This window comes from Cuculus canorus, chromosome 5, assembly GCF_017976375.1.
Source record: "Cuculus canorus isolate bCucCan1 chromosome 5, bCucCan1.pri, whole genome shotgun sequence".
Lineage (NCBI taxonomy): Eukaryota > Metazoa > Chordata > Aves > Cuculiformes > Cuculidae > Cuculus > Cuculus canorus.
The window spans coordinates 15,471,638-15,492,370 of record NC_071405.1 but is presented as its reverse complement, the minus strand read 5'-3'; the positions used below and the strand labels follow the sequence as shown (position 1 = coordinate 15,492,370).

General features: G+C 43.0%; 1 protein-coding gene across 1 annotated transcript; it reads left to right on the top strand.

Moving 5' to 3' along the window:
- Positions 1 to 643: 643 nt before the first annotated feature.
- LMO2 (LIM domain only 2) lies at positions 644 to 8,590 on the top strand. The gene is made up of 4 exons (XM_009564398.2): positions 644 to 795; positions 882 to 1,059; positions 4,748 to 4,963; positions 7,580 to 8,590. The coding sequence occupies exons 1-4, from the start codon at positions 789 to 791 to the stop codon at positions 7,797 to 7,799; spliced, it is 621 nt and encodes a 206-aa protein (XP_009562693.2). The 5' UTR covers positions 644 to 788; the 3' UTR covers positions 7,800 to 8,590.
- Positions 8,591 to 20,733: the final 12,143 nt, after the last annotated feature.

The window sequence follows — 20,733 nt, the reverse complement described above, 5'->3', positions numbered from 1 at the left end:
ACCAGGAGTCCATCAATCTTAAAGTACTGTACAAAAATATGGTATTAAGGGGGGCACAAAGGTGAAGTTGGAGGGGGTTCTGAGTAACCCGATCGAGTTAAAGGTGTCCCTGCAGGGTGGGTCAAGCAGATGACCTGTAAAAGTCCCTTCTAGCCCAAAGCATTCTATGATTCCATGTGTGTATCTATGTAAGAGAGAGAGAGTGACTGTCACTTTGGTCCTATGTGGAGCTAAGAAGAAGCCAGCAATACGGAACCAGGCAGTTATTTTTTCCCAGCCCTTGGGATAATTTCCAGGCTGCCTGCTTACCTGAGCATCCCAGAAAGTGTTGGTAAATGCCCTTGTGATGTGAAAAAAGCACCGTCAGCTCCCAGCCCTGGCTCTGGAGAGCCTCAGCTCTGTCTCTTTAAGAAACCCAGCGAGTCGTGATGCTGCTGTTTGTATTGCTCCATCCCCAGGAGTCCAGTTAAGAAACGGCCAGCTGTCTCTTTAAGTGTGATTTCCTTCTATTGTATTTGAATCGTGACCAGGAAAAAGGAAATGAAACCAGGGACCCGGGGCTGAGCCACGGAGTAATAATAATAATAATAATAATCATAGTGATGCTGCTCTCTCCGCTTCCAACACACCCACCCGGCTCCGGGGCATGTTTAGAGCTGGAAGGCTGAGAGGAGCGCTGGGAGCTCCGGATTGAGGCAGCAGTGGCTGAAGCAGAGAAAGCGGAGCAGAAAGCGGAGCAGAAAGCGGCTCGGCGGGTGCGGGCGCTGCCCCGCAGGAGGAAGGCGGCGATGGGAGGTGAGAGCCCGTGGGGCAGCCCAGCAGAGCCGCACAGAATCAGCCCCAGCCCCTGCTTCTCTCTCTCTCTCTCTTTGGTGTTGCAGGAGGAAATCCTGTGAATGTCATCGGGGGGCGGAGGGGGAGCTCCGCTGGGGAGAAGGCGTCGAGAGCAGACAGCCTCGGCGGGGGCAGCGGGGGCAGATCGCACCACCGGCACGCTACAAAGGAACAATCCTTGCCAATGTCATCGGCCATCGAGAGGAAAAGCCTCGATCCTTCCGAGTAAGTGGCCTTTTTTTAATGCATCCCGGCTCTCCCGCTCCCCAGCAGCCTTTCGGGGGGCCGCTCAGCATCCCCCACCGGAGCCGCTTGACCGGCTTTGTGCGCCCGGCAGAGCCCCTCCCGGCGGTGGGTTGGGGGTTTGGCATCGTCCCCCTCCTCTCCTTGCCTTCCCCTCCGCTCCCGATGGAGCAGCGAGCGCCGAGCACCGGCTGCCTCAGCCCCCGAGCTGCCTCCCGGCTCCGTGCTGCTTGATGAGAGCTCCCCAAGTTGGGGGAAAGACCAGCCCGGGGCAGAAAGGTGGCAAACGTCCCCCCGGGCAGGGCATTTTCCAACCCTTCGTCCACCCCAGGGGTGGTGGGAATGGCTCAAGGAGAGGGACAGCATCCCGCTGGCCAGATGTGAGGGTGGTTTTCATTTGGAAGGCACTTTCTCTGCCCAGTCTTTGATCTCCCTGACTCGATCGTAGTGAAAGGTCAGAGCTGTTATCTATGGGTGCCCAACTTCCACATTTGCATCGTGCAACTTTCAAGAGCTTGTGTCTAAAATGTGTTGGTGGGGGCAGGGTGTTCTGCAAAGGACACGTAGAAAGACTTGATGGATGTACAGGATATTTCATTCCATGGGTTCCAACTCAGGGAAAGGACCGGCTGTCATGTCCTGATCCTTGCTTTCGGGCTGTGCTCCGCAGCTGTCCCATCCCTCCTGCATCCCACTGGTGAGAGGCATGGGAACTCGGGGAGGACAGAGTCATTTCAGCCCTGTGCGTGCGAATAACTGCGGTTACGCTTGTCTGGAATCATGATCAAAGAGAAGAAAGAAAAAATTATAAAATTTCCATTTTCAGATAACGCTTAAAACACTGTTCTTCGTAAATTGAGTCATTCGTGGTTTGTTTCCTGTGAGATATTAAAAATGCCATTGTTTGATGCCCAGAGTGAACACATGGGAACTCTTTCTATAGGGAACTGAATCAATTCATTTTGTGTCACATCCGATGTTTTATAGGTTATGTTTTCTCTTATTTTATATTGTTTTTTTAAGAAATGATAATCCAAGTTCTTAGGTAGATGATGTCCAGTTTTTAACTAAAAAGATTTAGGAATCTTTATTTATTTTCCTACCTTGTCTTCCAGTGACTTAAATGCTGGCTTAGAAACCTATGGACATCAAAAAAGCTACTGCGTAAACCGGCAATTCTGTTCTGTGTAAACATCCGCTGGGCTGTTCCGGAGTTCAGGGCTTTCAGAGAAACCTGGCTCATGATTTCTGACCACTCATGAGATGAAATATTTTGGGGTACATCTGAAGTTTCAAGGAATGGATGATAAAGGACAATAATGGGCATTTCCTTCTATTGGAAGGCTCTCAGAACTTGTTGGAGTGGAGCCCACATTAGGAAAGGGATTATCGGGCCCAAAATAGTAAACTTGGAAAATGTAAGGCCTGATCACACAGAGAATGATTGATTTTAACCGAAACTCACAGGACCGTGAGCTGGTAGGAGAGAAGTGTTAAGACAGAACTTGCAGAGCACAGCAGTTTGAACTTAGAAGACTGGAAACCAGGACAGAATGCAATCAGATAATATCTTTGGGCTCAGCTTGCCTAAATAAAAAATGCAGGATCAGTTTCTCAGCACAGAAGTTCTTGACCACTGATCATTTCTCCCTGCTGAAGAAAGTAATTTTTGTCCAGAAAACCGCTGACCCAGGAAATAAGCAGCAGTAATATAATTTTTTCCTGCCGCCTGCTGGAAACCAGGAGCAGCCTGATCCTTCTCCATCGGTGTAGGTCTCCTCTAGCCTCACTAGCCTAGGGGAGGACAAACCAGTGACAGAAACAAAATGTTGAGGGACTCTGTGGTACAGCGAGAACACAGTAATATAAGAAAAAGTTTGGGGCTCTACTCTACCAGATATTGAGCACCTCGCTCATCAGCCAGCAAATAAATACACAAGCATACACCTTCCTTGCCACTAGCCACAGGTCTAAAATTAACCAAGTGCTTAAAGGATTGATCCTAGCCTTTTTATTAACTTCCCTGGGGTTGGATGAGGCCCTCAGCGGCAGCACCAGGTCACTGCAAACCTTGCAGAACTGGGCTTGTATGCCTTGCTATTTTTTGCTGATCATTTTTTTTGGCAGAACTTTTCTATCCCACAAAAAGGCAAAAAAAAAAGAGAATTCCTTAAGAAAACAGGTTTGAAGAAACATCTTGCTTTATCCCCAGGTGTTACCAGAACCATCCTAGATTTCAGAGCTTTTAAGAAGTGTAAAAATAAGGCTCATGAATACTTGGTGCTAAGATCCCAATAAAGATTTATGCCTCTTTTCACGCAGGGATGTGTAAATCCTAAATAATAGTTTGAGTTATTTTGGCATAGACCCATCCTAGGGGATTCACATTCGTAGGAAAATAAAGAAATCCTGCAGGATATAACATCAGGTAAAATTCTGTCTCTGTTAAAGAACAGTGGCAAAACTTAAGCCAATTGGGCAACAGTTTCATCTGTTGTATTTAGTCATTTCATGCTGTTCAGAGAAATGATATCCTCAGACTTCAAATTTACATCTCCCAACAGAAAGTAAAATCCTTCAGGTGCCTTTTCCAGTCTCGATGAGACAGTAATTCCCTTTGCTTCCAGGTCAAAGGTTTACAATGTGGGCTCACAAATCTGGGGGTTCCTGCAGAGATGCTTTATGGTAATGCTTGGGTTCTTCAGTAAGTTCTGGGTAAATCCAAAGGTTGTCTGTGTTGATTAAGTCACTTCCAGTTGTTTATAGGTTAAATCTTAAAAATCTTGTTGGGAACAAAAAGCACTCTTTAATGCAAATGAAAGCATTGCTGCAGACAAAAGAGAATTGTTTGAAAATATGAAGAATATAGGAAGAACTCCTAGGACTTTGGGATTGTTGGCATTTGTCAGCCTGCACAGACATAACTGGCATTTCTATGAAATGGTGAATCTAAGCAGCTCTTTGATTGTACTTCTGAAAAAGTGTAATCTTTAATTATGAAAGAATCATGTTGTGGGAAAGGTATCTCTTTTATAGAACCTGCATGGATTGAGACACATGACAAGCCTTTCGTGTTCTGTCTAGCAGAAAAAAAATGATGTACCTACACAGATACCAGTGTCCTAGTAGAGTATTACAGTATAACAGATGCCTTTGCAGTAATGAATACACATGGGTGATACAGTGGTGGTCATGATTATGGATTATTCTTTGAAGAAAAATTAAAAAATTAGTTGGCAAATTTTGGGATACTCTTATTAACATTTTAAGCCGTTCTTTTTTTTGAAAGCAAAAGAAGAGTGAAGTCCTGCTCCCTCTGATGTTAGAAGGATGAATCATTTACTCCACTGGGAGAAAGAATGAGGATCATAGAATCATAGAATCATTTGTGTTGGACAGGACCTTAAAGCCCATCCAGTTCCAGCCCCCTGCCATGGGCAGGGGCACTGTCACAGGGTCAGGTTGCTCAGACCCCCATCCAGCCTGGCCTCAAACACCTCCAGGGATGGGATATCTATGACTTCTCTGGACAACCTGTTACAGTGCCTCACAGGATGTAATCCCCATTCTAACTTGACCAATCTTGTGTTCTGTTTTTCCTATTCCTCCTTTCCATTTGGATGCTTTCAGAGTCCACTTTCCCTCTCTAATGACTCTTTCATTCTCTCAGGGAGCCGGTGGATGAAGTCCTCCAGATTCCCCCTTCGCTGCTGACATGTGGTGGTTGCCAGCAGAACATTGGGGACCGCTATTTCCTGAAAGCCATCGATCAGTACTGGCACGAAGACTGCCTCAGCTGTGACCTGTGTGGGTGCAGGCTTGGAGAAGTAGGGAGGCGGTTGTATTATAAACTGGGCAGAAAGCTCTGCAGAAGGGACTATCTCAGGTACACAACCCACTCGTTCTACCCCTGCTCCCCTTCTTTCTATCATTTCAGTTTTGCATAGTCATTTAATTAGTACAGCTAATGAGCAAAGATCCATAAAGAATTCATTTTTGATTACTCTTAAATGCAAAGCCTGACATGAGTCACAGTTGTAACACAGCACTGTTCACAAATTCAGGTTTATAAAATGGGCTCACGTACTTTGGGGGTTCATGCAGAGATGCTTTATGATAATGCTGCAGTTCTACAGTAAGTTCTAGGTAAATCCAGAGGTTCTCTGTGTTGATCATAGAATCATTACATTGGAAAAGACCTTTGAGATCATCAGCTCCAACCGTAAATCAATCAGGTCACCTGGAGTTGTTTATAGGTTAGATCTTTAAAATCTTGTTGGGAAAAAAAAATAAATTAAAGCATTGCTGTGTGTTGTGGACAAAAGAGGAGTATTTGAAAACTTCTAGGACTTTGGGATCATTGGCATTCATCAGCCTGCACAGACAGAACCTGATAGCTCCAGGCAAACCATGCAGTGTCAGCATGGGATTCTGGCAAGTAGAAATTGGGAAAATGTGATGAATTTCAGCAAGCTCCCTCGGAGCTGACAATGAATCGGTTCTCCCAAATGGTTTTAAGAAGTTCTGTGCTTCTCCAGGCATTGCCTTGGAGCTAAAAGGTACATAAAACCAGGTGCCAAGATCAGCAACTGATGAAGGATCATTTAGTTCTCTCATTTAAGAACACGGTATCCAAGGTAACTGAATCCAATTCATTTTCCTGATGCAGTAATAACAGCTATGTAAGAAATGCCTGATTCCACTATCCAGCAGGGCTAGAGGAATCAAGGAACCCACTTGGTGTCTGAAGTCACTGCCCTTTAGACACGGTTTGATCTCTGTCTTTCTCTGCATCACTAGTAAATAATCTGTGACTCTTCAAGCAGAAAGATGGGATGTGCTGTATGTTTATTGCAAAGCTAGAGCCAGTACAGGAAAGTTTGGTTGCACTAATTTGGATCCAGTGGACTGATTGCACTAATGCAGATCCTGTGGATTTTTAGCTTCTAAAGTCTTGTCCTGAACAGACAAAAATTTACCCATTTTGCTGAATCAGATCCTACAAATACACTTGGTACAGGTATTTTCATTGACATATCCTCTGCCTATCTGTTTTGCCAATATTTGTAAGTAGGACTGAGATTAAGATATTTCACAGAAGTTTATGATAAAGGATCTTTATGTTCTTGGTTACAGAAGATTAAAGTGATTCGGTCTTTGAATGATTAAAGTGCATTGATCTTTGCTGCACTGGTTGAGACAGTTTCTTCCAGTGGATCCCTAATATCACAGGAACAGAATAATATTATTTGATATTTTTTTCAGCCACCTTACTGAAGGCTAATTTACCTGCCAATAAAAACTAATCCAAAATCTCAGTGGGTGTCCTAATTATGGTCACCCTGAGCTTTACTGATGGGGACTTTGCTAAGCAGAAATTGAGTTCTGCTAATGGGGCTGCTTGTAAATATTCCACATACACAACAGTCCATCAGCGATCCAGTGTTAGTTATGCTTCCCAAATACTTTTTGCCTTCAAATGGAAGCAAGGGAAAGTATGGAAATACAATTTATGTATTTTATTGTAGTGAAATTCAACGTTGTTATTTATTTAATAATGCAACATATAATATCTTCCCTCATTAATGAAAAATTTGGCAACCTTTGTGTAACCTTAGTATTACTTTTGTAGGCTAGAAGTAAACACTGACATCTCCTGGTAGATGAAAGAAATGATGCCTTATCCCCTTAGAGATCTCCTAATTTAGTGTGTAACCTTTTTCCAGCTCAGAAGATTATATGAAGTAGGCACACCACATGTAAGAGAAGCATAGGTGGTGGAAAAACTCTTTCCACAATTAGCATGTAAATTTAGAAGTCAAACTCAATAGGTGCAGACTTTGAACAAGTAATAGATAGTATTTCTCCCTCCTTTTAAAAAAAAAAAAAATTCTATATTTCTGCTCATTTACTAATGATCTGGAAGTATCTGGAAAAAAGTATTTGGAAGTAATGTATCTGGAAGGTCTTAGCATGTAACCTCCTGAAACCCAGCAGAAGTGACTTCATGGATATGGAAATGTTTTTGTTTGAAAGAATCTTCACATAGAGGCAACAAGAAGAGACAGAGAGACTTAAACCAAGGCTTGTGTCAATCCCTTTCTCTAAACTCCAATAGTAACTGCTGAAGATAGGCAAAATTTATCAACAGAGAGGTGGTTTCTATCAATTACAGAAGTGGAAGTATTAGCATGGCACAACTTTATATTATGACTGGAGAACCTCTACTCCTCCTGAACCTACTCAGCAATTCAGGATAAGGTCATTGATCAGAGAAGTCAATTATAATGATAATAGGTGAACATCTCAGACTTTCTACTTTAATTTCTGGCATTGCAAAGTTTAGAGTTCTGCTCGGCAGCTTTCCATGTGCCGTCTACCTAACTTGGCAGGACTGTGATTTATGGATCAAGACACTGATGTTGTGTTCTTGGTTTGATTTGTTTTCTCCCATCTCCCCAGCAATAGAACTCTACTTACTTCTCTGCTGTTGTTGTTTTAGGCTCTTTGGCCAAGATGGCCTCTGTGCCTCCTGTGACAAGCGAATCCGGGCTTACGAGATGACCATGCGAGTAAAGGACAAAGTGTATCACCTTGAATGCTTCAAATGTGCTGCCTGCCAGAAACATTTCTGCGTTGGGGACAGATACCTCCTCATCAACTCAGACATAGTATGTGAACAGGACATCTACGAGTGGACTAAGATAAATGGGATGATCTAGCAAAGACATGCCTCGTAGTCTATAAAAGACATCTCACGGGCGACACCGGTGCATAGCTGCAGTGAGGAGATCATCACTTGAGCCATAGGCTTTGTCTAAAATAGGGGGAAAATAACTGCAGAGTCAGCCCTTTGCAGGCAGTGCTACATAGAATCTAAATTACAAATAGGTGAAGAAGGGAGATCGAAGCAATAGTAGATAGACTGACTTCTGATAACAAAGTTGTATGGACAGTAACTGACATCAGCCATATAGACAAGAGCTGGGGAACAAACACAGCGTGATAACAAATTCTAATAACTGGAAAACGAGTAGGGACTTTACAGCTGTAAAGAGATATTATGACTTTGTCACCTGCAGACTAGGATTGTGCAATTGAACTTTCTTTTCGTCTTGTTTTAGTTACTGAGTTTAGACGACAGCTCCTAATGTAGACATGAGGAAGAACACTGGAAGAAAAGGGCCGTCATTTACATGGTCATTCCGTATGGCCTTACATTTTGGATAGGAGAGAAAGTGGGAAGAGGGTGGGGGTTATTTTTGCATGGATTTTTTTTTTAATTTGAGAATGAACAGTGCATCCTCTAGTCCCAAACTCTCCTTTAAAAAACATCCTGCTGAATAGTTGTTTTCAGGCACTGCTGTTTCAAGATGATATGTTCCACAGATCATTTCTATACAAATATAAATCTAAAGAGTTGTTCAACTATTTTATTAACTTAGATTATATCGATAAAATATTTGTTGTGTGTAGTAAGACTCTGCAGCTTTAATAAAAATAACAGAAGATTCGAGTGTTGTTATTTCTTTTTTTGGAATTGGGCTGGGTTTTTTGTTTGTATTATTTTATTCTTTGTAGCAGGGTTTCTACACTTTGTCTATGGCCAATACCTGCTGGGTCCACTGAAGCTTGTGGTTCAAAGCAGTAGAGTGAGAACATTAACGTCTCAGTAAGCCCTGTAAAGATCTTCATGCTCAGGAGAAATTAGATAGTGTTGTAGGAGAAATTGGGTAGTGTTTTGTGACACTTAGGCTCTTGGGTGTTTATAAGGATGTTTCAAGGCTGGTAGCCCACAGAGAAATACATTTGGGCATTACTTCACAAGAAAGGCAGAGTCTATCTGATCTCAGAGGAGATCGTGTAAGAGTAGGGTCTCCTAGAAAAGTATCTTGGCCTGATTTTGCTCTTGGTTATTGAATCCAGTATAATATCACTACAGTCAATCAATAATTGTTAATATTTGGGAAGAATTAAGTTCAGAGCTTTTCCTACAAAGACTGTTGTCACTTGCTTCTTAAGCAAAAGGAAGTTTCTTAGCATTGTAGCAACACTAAGAACATAGAAGTAGGCCTGGTCAGGCAAAAGTGGGCATTTAATATTTTACCTCCATAGAGACAAGTAGTGGGACTCCAGGCAAGCAGGGAGTGACCTCCTCATGGAGCTTTTGCAGCTTGCAGGAAGATCCAATGAGCTTTGTGCGGGTTTGCCTTGAAACCCCTTTGCTGAACACCAACCTTAGATCCATCCTTTCTGAGTTTGCCTAGTCCCTTTTCTTAATTCTTTGGCCTCCATAAAGTCCCAAAGCAATGACTTTCATAGTTTAATTCTATGTTGGATTGATTTCAAAACCTGTTGCCTGATAACTTCATTGGTTGACCACAATATTGTGAAAGATAATGAATGGGCATTTCCTATCACCTTTTTTTCACTGTCCCTGACTTTAAAGACCTACATCATATCCCCTCCAGCTTGTTTTTTTCTGAGATGAATAATCTAAGTTCCTTCTTCCATGAAAGCTGTTTCATGCCTCTGATAACTTGTGTTTCTCATGCCTATGTATCTTCTGCTTTTATGTTATCTTTCTTGAGTGTCACTAGAACTGCACATTGTGTTCAAATGTACTAAAAAATTAAAGCTCCTAGCATAGCTGAACAAGTCTGACAGTCTAGTCAGAAGATGTTTGGCATGTCCTGCCACCCCATAAGTACTGACATGTAGCACCGAAGCATGTGGATATCTATGTCTGATTATTTTCAATAAACTTGTCACCTAAGGGATCTCTCATCCAAGTGCCAGCACTGACCAATGACATTTTTCACTTTACAGTGGATCTTCATAGAGTCATGGAATGCTTTGTGTTGGAATCATTGAATCAGAATGGTTTGGGTTGGAAGAGACCTTCAAGAGCATCCAGTCCTAACCCCCCACCATGGGCAGGGACACCTCCCACTGGATCAGGGGCTCCAAGCCCCATCCAACCTGGCCTTGAACACTTCCAGGGATGGGGCAGCCACTACTGCTCTGGGCAACCTGTTCCAGTGTCTTGCCACCCTCACAGGAACAAATTTCTTCCTAATATCTCATCAAAATGTCCCCTCTTCCAGCTTAAAATCATTCCCATTTGTCCTATCCCAGCGGTCCCTGATAAGGAGCCACTCCACAGCTTTTCTGTAGGCCCCAAGAGCTCTTTTTCCTTTTATTGCTTTTGTTGTCACAACTAGTGTTGGGGACAAAACCTTTAAATCTTATGACCAGTGAAGCTGGAAACTATACAGAAGACATTACAGGACATAATGAGATCATGCTAGAAAAGTGTAGTTTGAAGGGGCCTATGATTTAGCTCTTCTCAAGTGATATGCTGACCTCTGGAGGCCATAGGTGGCTGGTATAACTAGAATTCTTAGCCTAAACTGTATTCCTGCCAGCACAGGCAAGAAAGCTACATACCCAAGGAAAACACAACTATCACCTCTCCTTACCCTCAGTGGCTCCCTGCAAATATCCTGTCCAGCTAGAAAGAAAGTCTAAGTATTCCTTTTATTTTAAACAGTTTGGTGGGTGTAACCGGGATGCTAATACAGGGTGGAGGTTCACAATCGTTCTTCAGGTTGGTGCATGGAAGCACATAGCTTTCCAGGTCACTGTGCCCTGCCATGTCATTGCCATGTCCCTCTCAGAGCCCCTTTTCTTTCTCCCCCTCTCCTTTCTCCTCAAAAATATACCTTGATATTAATATTGTATGAGCAAAGCAGAGGAGATTTACAGCTTCATGAATATCTACTAGTTCATAGCAAGCAAACCTTGCCGATGATGGCAATTAGCTATAAAGCTGATTTTTCTGTAGTTACATGCTAATGATGGAACAGGTATTAAAAGGGAGTGTCATACACAGGGGAGACTGGAACTCTGGTCCACCTCATGGTGCTGCCAGCTGAAGGGTCTCTGAATGAAGGCCATGTATTTTGGGTAGCCATCTGCTGATAGTCCTGACTGTGTGAGAGGAAGAAGGAGATGAAATGAGATTCCCTTTGACAAAGTAAGCCATGATTTTGACTTCCAGAACTGCTGTGAAGAGGTTTTGGGCCACATCCTGACCTCCTGCAGCATGATGGTATAACTGGTTCTAAAATAACTGCAACTATAGAGTTACACCAGCACAACAAGAGCATCGGTGTGGTCATAGAATCATAAAATCATAGAATGACTAGTTTGGAAGGGACCCACTGGGTCATCGAGTCCAACCATTCCTAATACTCCCTTAAACCATACCCCTCAGCACCTCATCCACCCATCCCTTAAACACCTTCGGGGAAGGTGACTCGACCACCTTCCCTGGGCAGCCTATTCCAGTGCCCAATAACCCTTTCTGTGAAAAATTTTTTCCTGATGTCAAGCTGGAACCTCCCCTGGCGGAGCTTGAGGCCATTCCCCCTCGTCCTGTCCTCTGTCACTTGGGAGAAAAGGCCAGCTCCCTCCTCTCCACAGCCTCCTTTCAGGTAGTTGTAGAGAGCAATAAAGTCTCCCTTCAGCCTCCTCTTCTCCAGGCTAAACAACCCCAGCTCTCTCAGCCGCTCCTCATAAGACTTGTTCTCCAGCTCCTTCACCAGCTTCGTTGCTCTTCTCTGGACACGCTCCAGAGCCTCAACATCCTTCTTGTGGTGAGGGGCCCAGAACTGAACACAGTACTCAAGGGGCGGTCTCACCAGTGCCGAGTACAGAGGGAGAATAACCTCCCTGGACCTGCTGGTCACACCGTCTCTGATCCAAGCCAAGATGCCATTGGCCTTCTTGGCCACCTGGGCACACTGCTGGCTCATGTTGAGTTGGCTGTCAGCCAACACCCCCAGGTCCTTCTCCTCTGTGCAGCTTTCTAGCCAGACTTCTCCTAGTCTGTAGCACTGCATAGGGTCGTTGTGCCCCAAGTGCAGGACCCGGCATTTGGCCTTGTTAAACCTCATGCCATTGGTCTCGGCCCAGCAGTCCAGCCTGTTCAGATCCCTTTGCAGAGCCTAAACCAGATTGTCAGAATCAACTGAGATCACTACAGGTAAGAGCTCTGACACTGTTCCCTAGACCATTTGCAGTGTGATTTTTAACCTTACTCAGGCATACTGCAGAGCTGATTTCCAAGATTCCCCCTTATAGAGAGGTTGGGTTGAAAATTTAGTGTAAGGAGCTTCATTAACATCTGGAATTAGGTAAAAGTGCCAGTAGTTCAGGGAGGCTTTGTCATTTTAAACTAATGAAAGCAAGATCAATGAATCATAGAGTGCTTTGGGTTGGAAGGGACCTTAAAACTCATCCAGTCCCAACCCCCATGCCACGGGCAGGGACACCTTCCACTGAATCAGGCTGATTGAAGCCCCATCCAGCCTGGTCTTGAACTTCTCCATGTGTTTTGTTCCCACCTCAGAAAGTATTTTCTCTGTGACCCCTAGCAAGGTAGTTAAATATTCTGCTTCTCAACTTCCACCTGTAAGACGGAGCTGTTATTACTTATTCTGTAAAATACAATTTAAAACTTCCTAATGGAAGAAGAAGACGCTCTACTTGAGCATTATTACTCTACTTGTATAATTACACCACTGTATTGGTGGGCTCTTCCCCACCAGATATCCAACTCTTGGTCTCCAAATCCAGGAGGAGAGTGAACAGATTTCTCTTGGAATTAGTGTAACCAACACTTCACCTCCATCCACATCTCAAGTCTGTTCCCTACAGAAAGGACTCTTTCCCAAAATAACAAGAAAATGAAATATTCCAAAATGGATGGCAAAAATAAAAGCAAAGGCATAGGCAAAAAGCACAATAATCTGAATATGACTTCATCAGGCACTATTCAAATGCATTGTCCTTTATATGTTTTCAATATCAGCAGTATTTTAAAAGGCATATCCTCCTTCAAGATTTCCCTCCTTTGTCCCCATTATTCAATGTCATGGTAGGAAGATGAGAGCATTACCATCGATATCACTTTTTTAATTCCGTGCCCTTGAATAAGGGCAATATAATAGAGTTTTCAGTGGAGAGAGTAAATGGGAATCAGTTGTTAATTCAATACAGGATACAGAAGCTGTCTCTCCCATCTCTTTTTCTCAAGGTAATACTGTGCCTCCAATTGTCATTATACCCAAGAATCAAATTATTTGAATTCTGGGCACATCAGCACAAAACTGAAGACTCCCTGCCAATTTCGTAGCCTGCTTGGAAGAGAACATCAGAGAGCATCACTCATTTATACGACTGCCAGACTGAGACTGTAAATTCAGAAAACAAGAAGGCCTCAGGTGCTGCACTTTAACATGTCTTTTTGCTCCTGAATCACCCCCACCCTTAGCACCCTCATCACACACAAGGTAGTGTTTTATCTCTGAAAGGCAAAGCTTTCAAGCATGTGCCAGGGTGCGTATACACACTGTAAGGCCTGAATGCGAATGGAAAGTGAGATTATTAAGTATATTAATTGATAACAGTGACTTGTGACTTTGAAGCAGATTTATAACACTTGGGAAAAATAATCTATAAAGATTTTTGTAGCTCTAAAAGATGGTGCAGCATCAGCTTATTTCACTTGCGGCAGGTTCATCTCTTTTATAGAGCGTACTGCACTGCAGGCAAAGGGAATTTTAATGGACACTGGAAAAAAATGAGCTATTCCTCTGTCCCACAACAAAAAAGAAACCATAAAAGGACATAGAACAGAGAGATTGAGATATGATATCAGAAAACGTTTAAGGGACTATAATTAAATTAAGATTCAGAAGTTGGTCAATGAGATGAAGATTAAACTGGCAGAAAGTTGAACCTTGTTTGAAGCAACTTGTTCCCTCCTGCTGTGGGTTGCTTTGTACCAGGCTAATGAGAAGGCACCTCACTCAAAGGTTCCTAGTAAACTGGATGATCTCTGATAGTTAATTAATAAACATATTTTGCAGGAGTATACCATGTTCCATTTAATGCTTTAATGCAAGCATTAATGCATTACTCTTTCCTTTTTTAAGCTACAAGTTCTGTTCCATAGGTGGGGAAATTGAGGCACAGAATGAACATGACTTGCTTAAAAACCATGTGGTATCTCAGCCAGGCTTCGGCAAGAGCAGAAATTAGATCTCTTGGCCTGAGTGGGACCATTCAACCATGGACCATCTGGCAGCCGCTGACGAAGCAGGTATGGGTGCCACATTGCCTCACCCGTCTGACAGTGGGATCTCAAATACACTCTGAGTGTCAGCGAGCACTCTCAAATAGCGTTTCATATGGATGCTATCCATGAATTATGCTGACAGTGATGTACTTCCGCCCCTCCATGACAGATAATCTGGTACATAAAGCTCAGTTGTGTTTGCAGAATCAGGAGCTAACAGCCTGTGGGGACATTTGGGCATGGGTGGTAAAAACCCCTGAACTTCAGCTAAAATAAATGCATTTGATGACATCTATGGCTTATTCTTCAAATACAGAGAGCGAACCACCACTTCACCCTCTGTAGCAACACTCAAGCAATGCTTGAAGCACCCTTAAATTCCTTTGCCTTAACAGCAAAGAGATGATAAAAAGTACCTGTTAAACTGTTTCTCTAGTAACAATTTAGTTTTCAAATATTTAATTTTCATGGGGTGAAAACCAGATCATGCATGAAAAAAAAAATTAAGATTTTTCAGGGAGGAGTTTTTCTTTTTTTTTTTAATGAAAAGATTGAATGTACACTTTTGGCTGAACGCTTCCTGGTCATCTCTGCTTGCTCTCTGGCATATTCTGGTTACATTTATACATCGGCATAATGCAGCAAAGCCTGAAACCAACTGCAAGTGTGATTTCTGTGGAGTTGCTGGAATGGGGGAGCTGTGACAGTAATGACTGGAGTAGTGAAAAGCAGCTGTTATACTGCAGTGTCGAGAGAGGAATAACATTTTAAAGCCATGACCAAGAGAACTGACCCCTTTTGTAGTCCAGTAGCTCTGTCACACTGTTGCTGAGGTGTTTCCTCTTGGCTTAGTTGGTAAAAGCTTGCGCTAAGAAGGCTATCAAAGAAGCCTGAAAAGCGATGCAGGCTTTTGTTTTCTTGTTTCAGTTAATCATTGCAGCCCTCTGTCTAAAAGACAAGACAGTAAAAGCATTTCTCTTATGTGAAAACTACCACAAATGTTTGCCAGGCTACTCATGGCAATAAAAGATCTGGAAGCAGTGGTGCAGCAGACCAGCACCCCAGCATCTGAGATGCAAGCAATGAGGAAAAAGCCCCTGGATATAACAGCTAAGAGTTTAAGAAAGATTATTCCTAAGCAACCGGTGATCCTCATATTAATGAAATACTGTGTAATGACTATGTGTGTAGCTTCCAGAACACAAGGTGTCAGTGACAAGATGTATTTTCCCTTTTCATGGCAGTAGATTTCGATGCTTGTTAGTACAGGGAGTAGCTTTTCAACCGTGGTAGCTGAGCCCTTGACTTCATCTTCAGCTTTCTGACTTTTTTAGGCTCATGATTCTGGGCTGGGATTAGGGGTTTGGTTTCCTTCTCTCCTCAGATATGTGTCTTGCATCTCATATCAGATAACCAATATTTGATTATCAGATTACCAATATTTTTCACAACACCTGTAAACTGTTTTTGAGACACAGACGATTTACTTATTTGCATTTATTTTAAAGAGACAATCACAATAAAACTGAAATACTTCAGCAATAAGACACATCATAGTCTTCAGTCTGACAACATCCCAAAGCATCTTGACAGCTACCCAAAAGTGTGCTTAGTTATTAAGCTGATATCTCATTAAAAAGATGTAATATCCACAATCATTAACTTAAGGATGCTTTGCAACACCAGGAAATTCTCTGTCTGCTCCATCACAACATGCTTATGTTTTTTTTGCAGTTGGTAGGTGGGAGCGAGCGCTGAACGAGCTGTGGTGCAGTTGCCCTGGAATTCTTGGAGCTGGACCAGCAGCGAGTTTGACCCAACATGCATGAGAAGCGTGTTGTTCAGCTGATAAGGAAACTGAGAACGTGCATCAGCAAATACAGTTTGTTTATCCTGTAATAGCTGTTTTTGAGGACTACAAGCAAAAAGAGGCTGGGTCTGCACTAGACAGATAAGAGCTCTGACCAAAAGGACGACCAAAGGTCACACTAGGCCTACTGGAAACTTCAAAAGAGAAGCCTTTGGTGGGAATGGATGACTAAGGGAATAGTAAAGGGCTTCTAGAGTCTTTTATCTTTGTGCTACCTCTTCAAATCCAGCTCAACACTTCAGTCATTTATTGTTGCCATCATCTGATGAACGTACGCTGCGTTCAGCCGCCTTTCTACTGCACAGGTGTTTGCAAGCCAAAAACCTCCACTGCTGTGGCCCTGGCTAACTGGCTGCCTCATAAACGATCTCAGCTAATGAACTAAAGAAAGAGTGTGGGGAGCTGAAAAATGACCTGCTATCTGGTTGGTACAAGTAAGGCTTTTACATCAAGAAAGAACCAATAGCAGAGAAATTTTCTCTAGGGTTGCCTCATTATTCTCCATGTTCCTTAGGTAAGGGAAGACCTTCTGAGCTCTCACACAAAACAACCAGGGTCCCAGTGCTTTCTATAAAACAAAGAAATATTCCTCCAGTCCTTGCTTTCAGAGTGGTCTTTTGAACATTGCTTAGGCTGTGAATCCTGTCATTGCATCATGAATCACACAGGTGGAAAATACTGTAAGTGCATCATGTTAGCATTATTACTGCCTTTTCTGACCACGTTAGGTTTGAAATTATCAATCTTGGTCTCCTGCTAACTTTGTTCATGCTGTTCTCTATCAGTATTAAGCCAGCATGCACAACTGCATATGTACAAAACCTGAAAGCAGGTATTAGCATGGCCGGCCTGTGATGAAAGCACCTACTGTTTATCTACTGCACTGGGTTTCTCTTCTGTGTTTATCTGCTTAATTTAAAGCGTTAGCTCTTGAAGGCAAGAATCATGTCTTTCTATGCTATCCATGCTCTGTAAAGTAAGTAAATTTTATTTTTGATACTTTCACAGGTTAATGTTTACATTTGGAGCAGTGTTTATATTTGATTTATATGAGGGAGGATGATATGAAAGAAAAAGCAACTCTGCACTGAGCAACCCTGGGAAAGGATAAAACTTAGGTATGCAAGTTTGTGTCAACATGGAATCTTTCATCTGAAGAAAAAGCCCAGTCTGTTAAAATTACTCTCTAAGTGAGATTCCAAACTCTGCAAACACACATAAATATCTTAGACTCATTTTGGAGTTAAGAAGTGGAGACAAAAAGATTTGCTAATAAAAAAAAGACAAGCCTGAAGTCACAGAACACTTTGACTCAGAGCTGTGCTGTGCATGAGAGCAGAGGCCCAGATGTGGCTTTTTTGACAACCTTGGGCAACTGATGTAGACAAGAGCATCCACGTAGGGCCATTGGAGAACTCCAGATAGTCCAGTCACAGTTATATTGTCACAGTGCTCCCTCCCCAGCTCATCTCCATATCAGAATCTGCAGGCATCAGATGCGTGAGGACATGAGGCTCAAATTCAGCTTGCAACCTTTCACCCTAAGGGACCTGTCTGGTGACATGCACATGGCGCATCTTGTAGTGTCTGGATGGACGAAGACTGGGAGTAGACTCCAGCTACGGTTGCTTCAAGTCTTTCACTGCAACCACTAGATAAAGTCCATTGGTTGCATTCTCGGTGACCGCTTTGAACTCCTTTGACCTTGGAGCTGCCAAGGCTAATTTACAATTATGTGAGTGATTCAAAAGAGGTGTCATTATCGGCTGTGTCTACATGGCAGTAACAGGGAAGGGATTTCTCTTTAAACCATTGTTTCATTCTGTCAGAAGGCAGCATGAAGCTGCACTCTGACAGATACCCCATTTGTTACTAAAATATCCAACAAGCTCCTATGTAACATTTACTTTATTCATGTACACACTTCACTGAAGTTCTGTATCTGACCCCTTTAGCTACGTCCCTGTCGTCTAATCCCATCTGAGATTCACTCCTGTGGAGCCTGAAACAGTGATTTGGTTATCAGTTTATATGTAACTCCCCAACTTTCAAAGGACTGCTGAACTATCTGCACATTTATGTGATTCACCAGAGTCAGAGTCACTGCATGATCCCATTTTTAATTTTCTTACCTTTCTCCTTCTGTGCTCTTTATTACAGCCACTCATTGTGTTCTGGTCAATTTTAGATGATCAGATTTCCAAGCAAAGGTCATGGCCGAGTTATTCTTATGAAGCCCTGGCCTTATAGCATATTTGCTACAGTAAGAGCAAACTCAATAACAATAGTATAATAACAGTACAATATTTCTGTACCTCAGCTTCTTCCTTACTACCAATTCCTCAAGCTGCCTTCTCTCCTCAAAGTCTCAGCTTTGTCCATTTATTATTGCCCATTTAGAGGACTAAGAAGCTGATCGTGTGAAATTATCACCTGATCAAAAATCTTTGCATATTAGGTGAATTTTTACAAGGGCATGTAGTGATAGGATGAGGGGGGATGGCTTTAAATTGGAAAGCGGAAGATTTGGATTAGACAGTAGGAAGAAATTCTTCACAATGAGGGTGGTGAGACACTGGCACCCAGGGAAGTTGTGGAAGCCCCATCCCTGGAGGTGTTTGAGGCCAAGCTAGATGGGGCTTTGAGCAACCTGATCCAGTGGGAGGTGTCCCTGCCCATGGCAGGGGGGTTGGAACTGGATGATCTTTAAGGTCCGTATGAACGCAAACCAACCATTCTATGATTCTAATTTCAAGAAAGGCTCAGCACCCAGTGGTAAAGATCCCTAGTATGTCATTTCACGAGATTCTGAATAGGTAAAAGTAAACGAAGGATGCTAAAAGCCTCATCATCTTTCAAAGATTAAACATGTGATGTGTGAAGCACTCTGAGAAATTTTCAGCCTGAGGAATATCTCTGATCTATTCAGCCATTGGGGCTCTATGACTGGTAATAACAGAAGAAAAACTAGGTTCCATTATTAAAGTGGAAAAGAACCTTTATGTCTAGAGTCGGCTGGGAAAATGCCATGATAACCTACCCGTGCCTACAGTTTGTGCCACTGTCAGTTATTTGATGGAGAATGCAAAGCCTGCTGTGGGTAAAACATTTAAATACTACAATTTTAAGTGGTTTTCTGTTGCTTTTATTTGGTTTTGGGTTTTTTTTTTGGGAGGGAGGGGTTGTATTTGATTGGATGTTTTTTGCAGATTTTTTGCTCAGCCTCAGGGACAGGTATTTCTCTTTTACAATCTGTTCTTTGCAACTGTTAAGGTATCCGCTAGTATATCCTGCTCCCGCTGGCCACACTATGGCTAATACAAGCCAGGATGCTGTTGGCCCTTGCTCATCTGAGCTCACTGCTGGCTCATCTTCAGCCACGGTTGACCAGTACCCCTAGATCCTTTTCCACCAGGCAGCTATCCAGATACTCTTATAGAATCATAGAATCAATAGGTTAGAAAAGACCTTTGAAATTATCGAGTCAAACCACACCTGTCCAATACTAAGCCATGTCCCTAAGCACTTCATCTACCTGTCTTTTAAATACCTCCAGGAACAGAGAATCCACCACCTCCCTGGGCAGCCTGTTCCAGTGCCCAGTAACCCTTTTGGTGAAGACATTTTTCCTAATATCTAATCTAAACCTCCCCTGGCACAACTTCAGGCCATTTACTCTCATTTTATCGTCTGTCACTTGGGAGAAGACACCAGCACTCACCTTGCTACAGCCTTCTTTCAGGTAGTTGTAGACAGTGATGAGGTCTCCCCTCAGTCTCCTTTTCTCCAGATTAAACAAACCAAGTTCCCTCAGCTGCTCCTTGTAAGACTTGTTCTCCAGTCCCTTCACCAGCTTTATTGATCTTCTTCAGATATAGTCCAGCACTTCAATATCCTTCTTCTAGTGAGAGCCGCAAAACTGAACACAAGTTTCGAGATGCAGCCTCACCAGTGCTGAGTACAGGGGTACAATTGCTTTCCTGGTCCCGCTGGCCACGCTGTTTCTTGTACAAGCCAAGATGCCGTTGGTCTTCTTGGCCACCTGGGCACATTGCTGGCTCATATTCAGCTGCTGTCAATCAACATCCCCAGGTTCTTCTCCACCAGGCATAATTCCAGCCACTCTTCCCCAAGCCTGTAGCACTGCACAGCGTTGTTGTGCAACTGTAGGACTCGGCTCTCGGCCTTGTTGAACCTCATCCTGTTGGTCTCAGCCCATTGATCCAGACTGTCCAGATCCCTTTTTAGATCCTTCCTATCCTCAAGTAGATCGATACTTCCCCTCAGCTTAGTGTCATCCACAAGCTTACTAAGGGTGCACTCAATCCCCCCATCCAGATCATCAATAAAGATATTGAACAGGACTGGACCCAGCACTGAGCCCTGGGGACAAAACTTGTGACACCAAGCCTGGAGGGTTGCATGGAGCTGATGGCGCAGAAGGTTGGAGAGTGTCATTGATACAAAAAGTAGTTACTATTACAAAGAGTGGAATATTTTGATTCAAGCTGAAGTAGAGTTAACTTCATCCAAGTATCTGTGTTTTTGAAAGTTAGATAGCTATTCCCTCTGACAGCATGGTTTTTTATAGCATGTTTTGCCAGATAGTGCTTTTCCAGGCACTGTTATGTCTTGTGTT

What these genes read in the sequence shown, in the direction of transcription:
- LMO2 (XM_009564398.2), top strand. An exon ending in AAAAGCCTCGATCCTTCCGA is followed by an intron (nt 1,060 to 4,747) that starts GTAAGTGGCCTT and finishes TCATTCTCTCAG; the next exon opens with GGAGCCGGTGGATGAAGTCC. An exon ending in TGCAGAAGGGACTATCTCAG is followed by an intron (nt 4,964 to 7,579) that starts GTACACAACCCA and finishes TTGTTGTTTTAG; the next exon opens with GCTCTTTGGCCAAGATGGCC.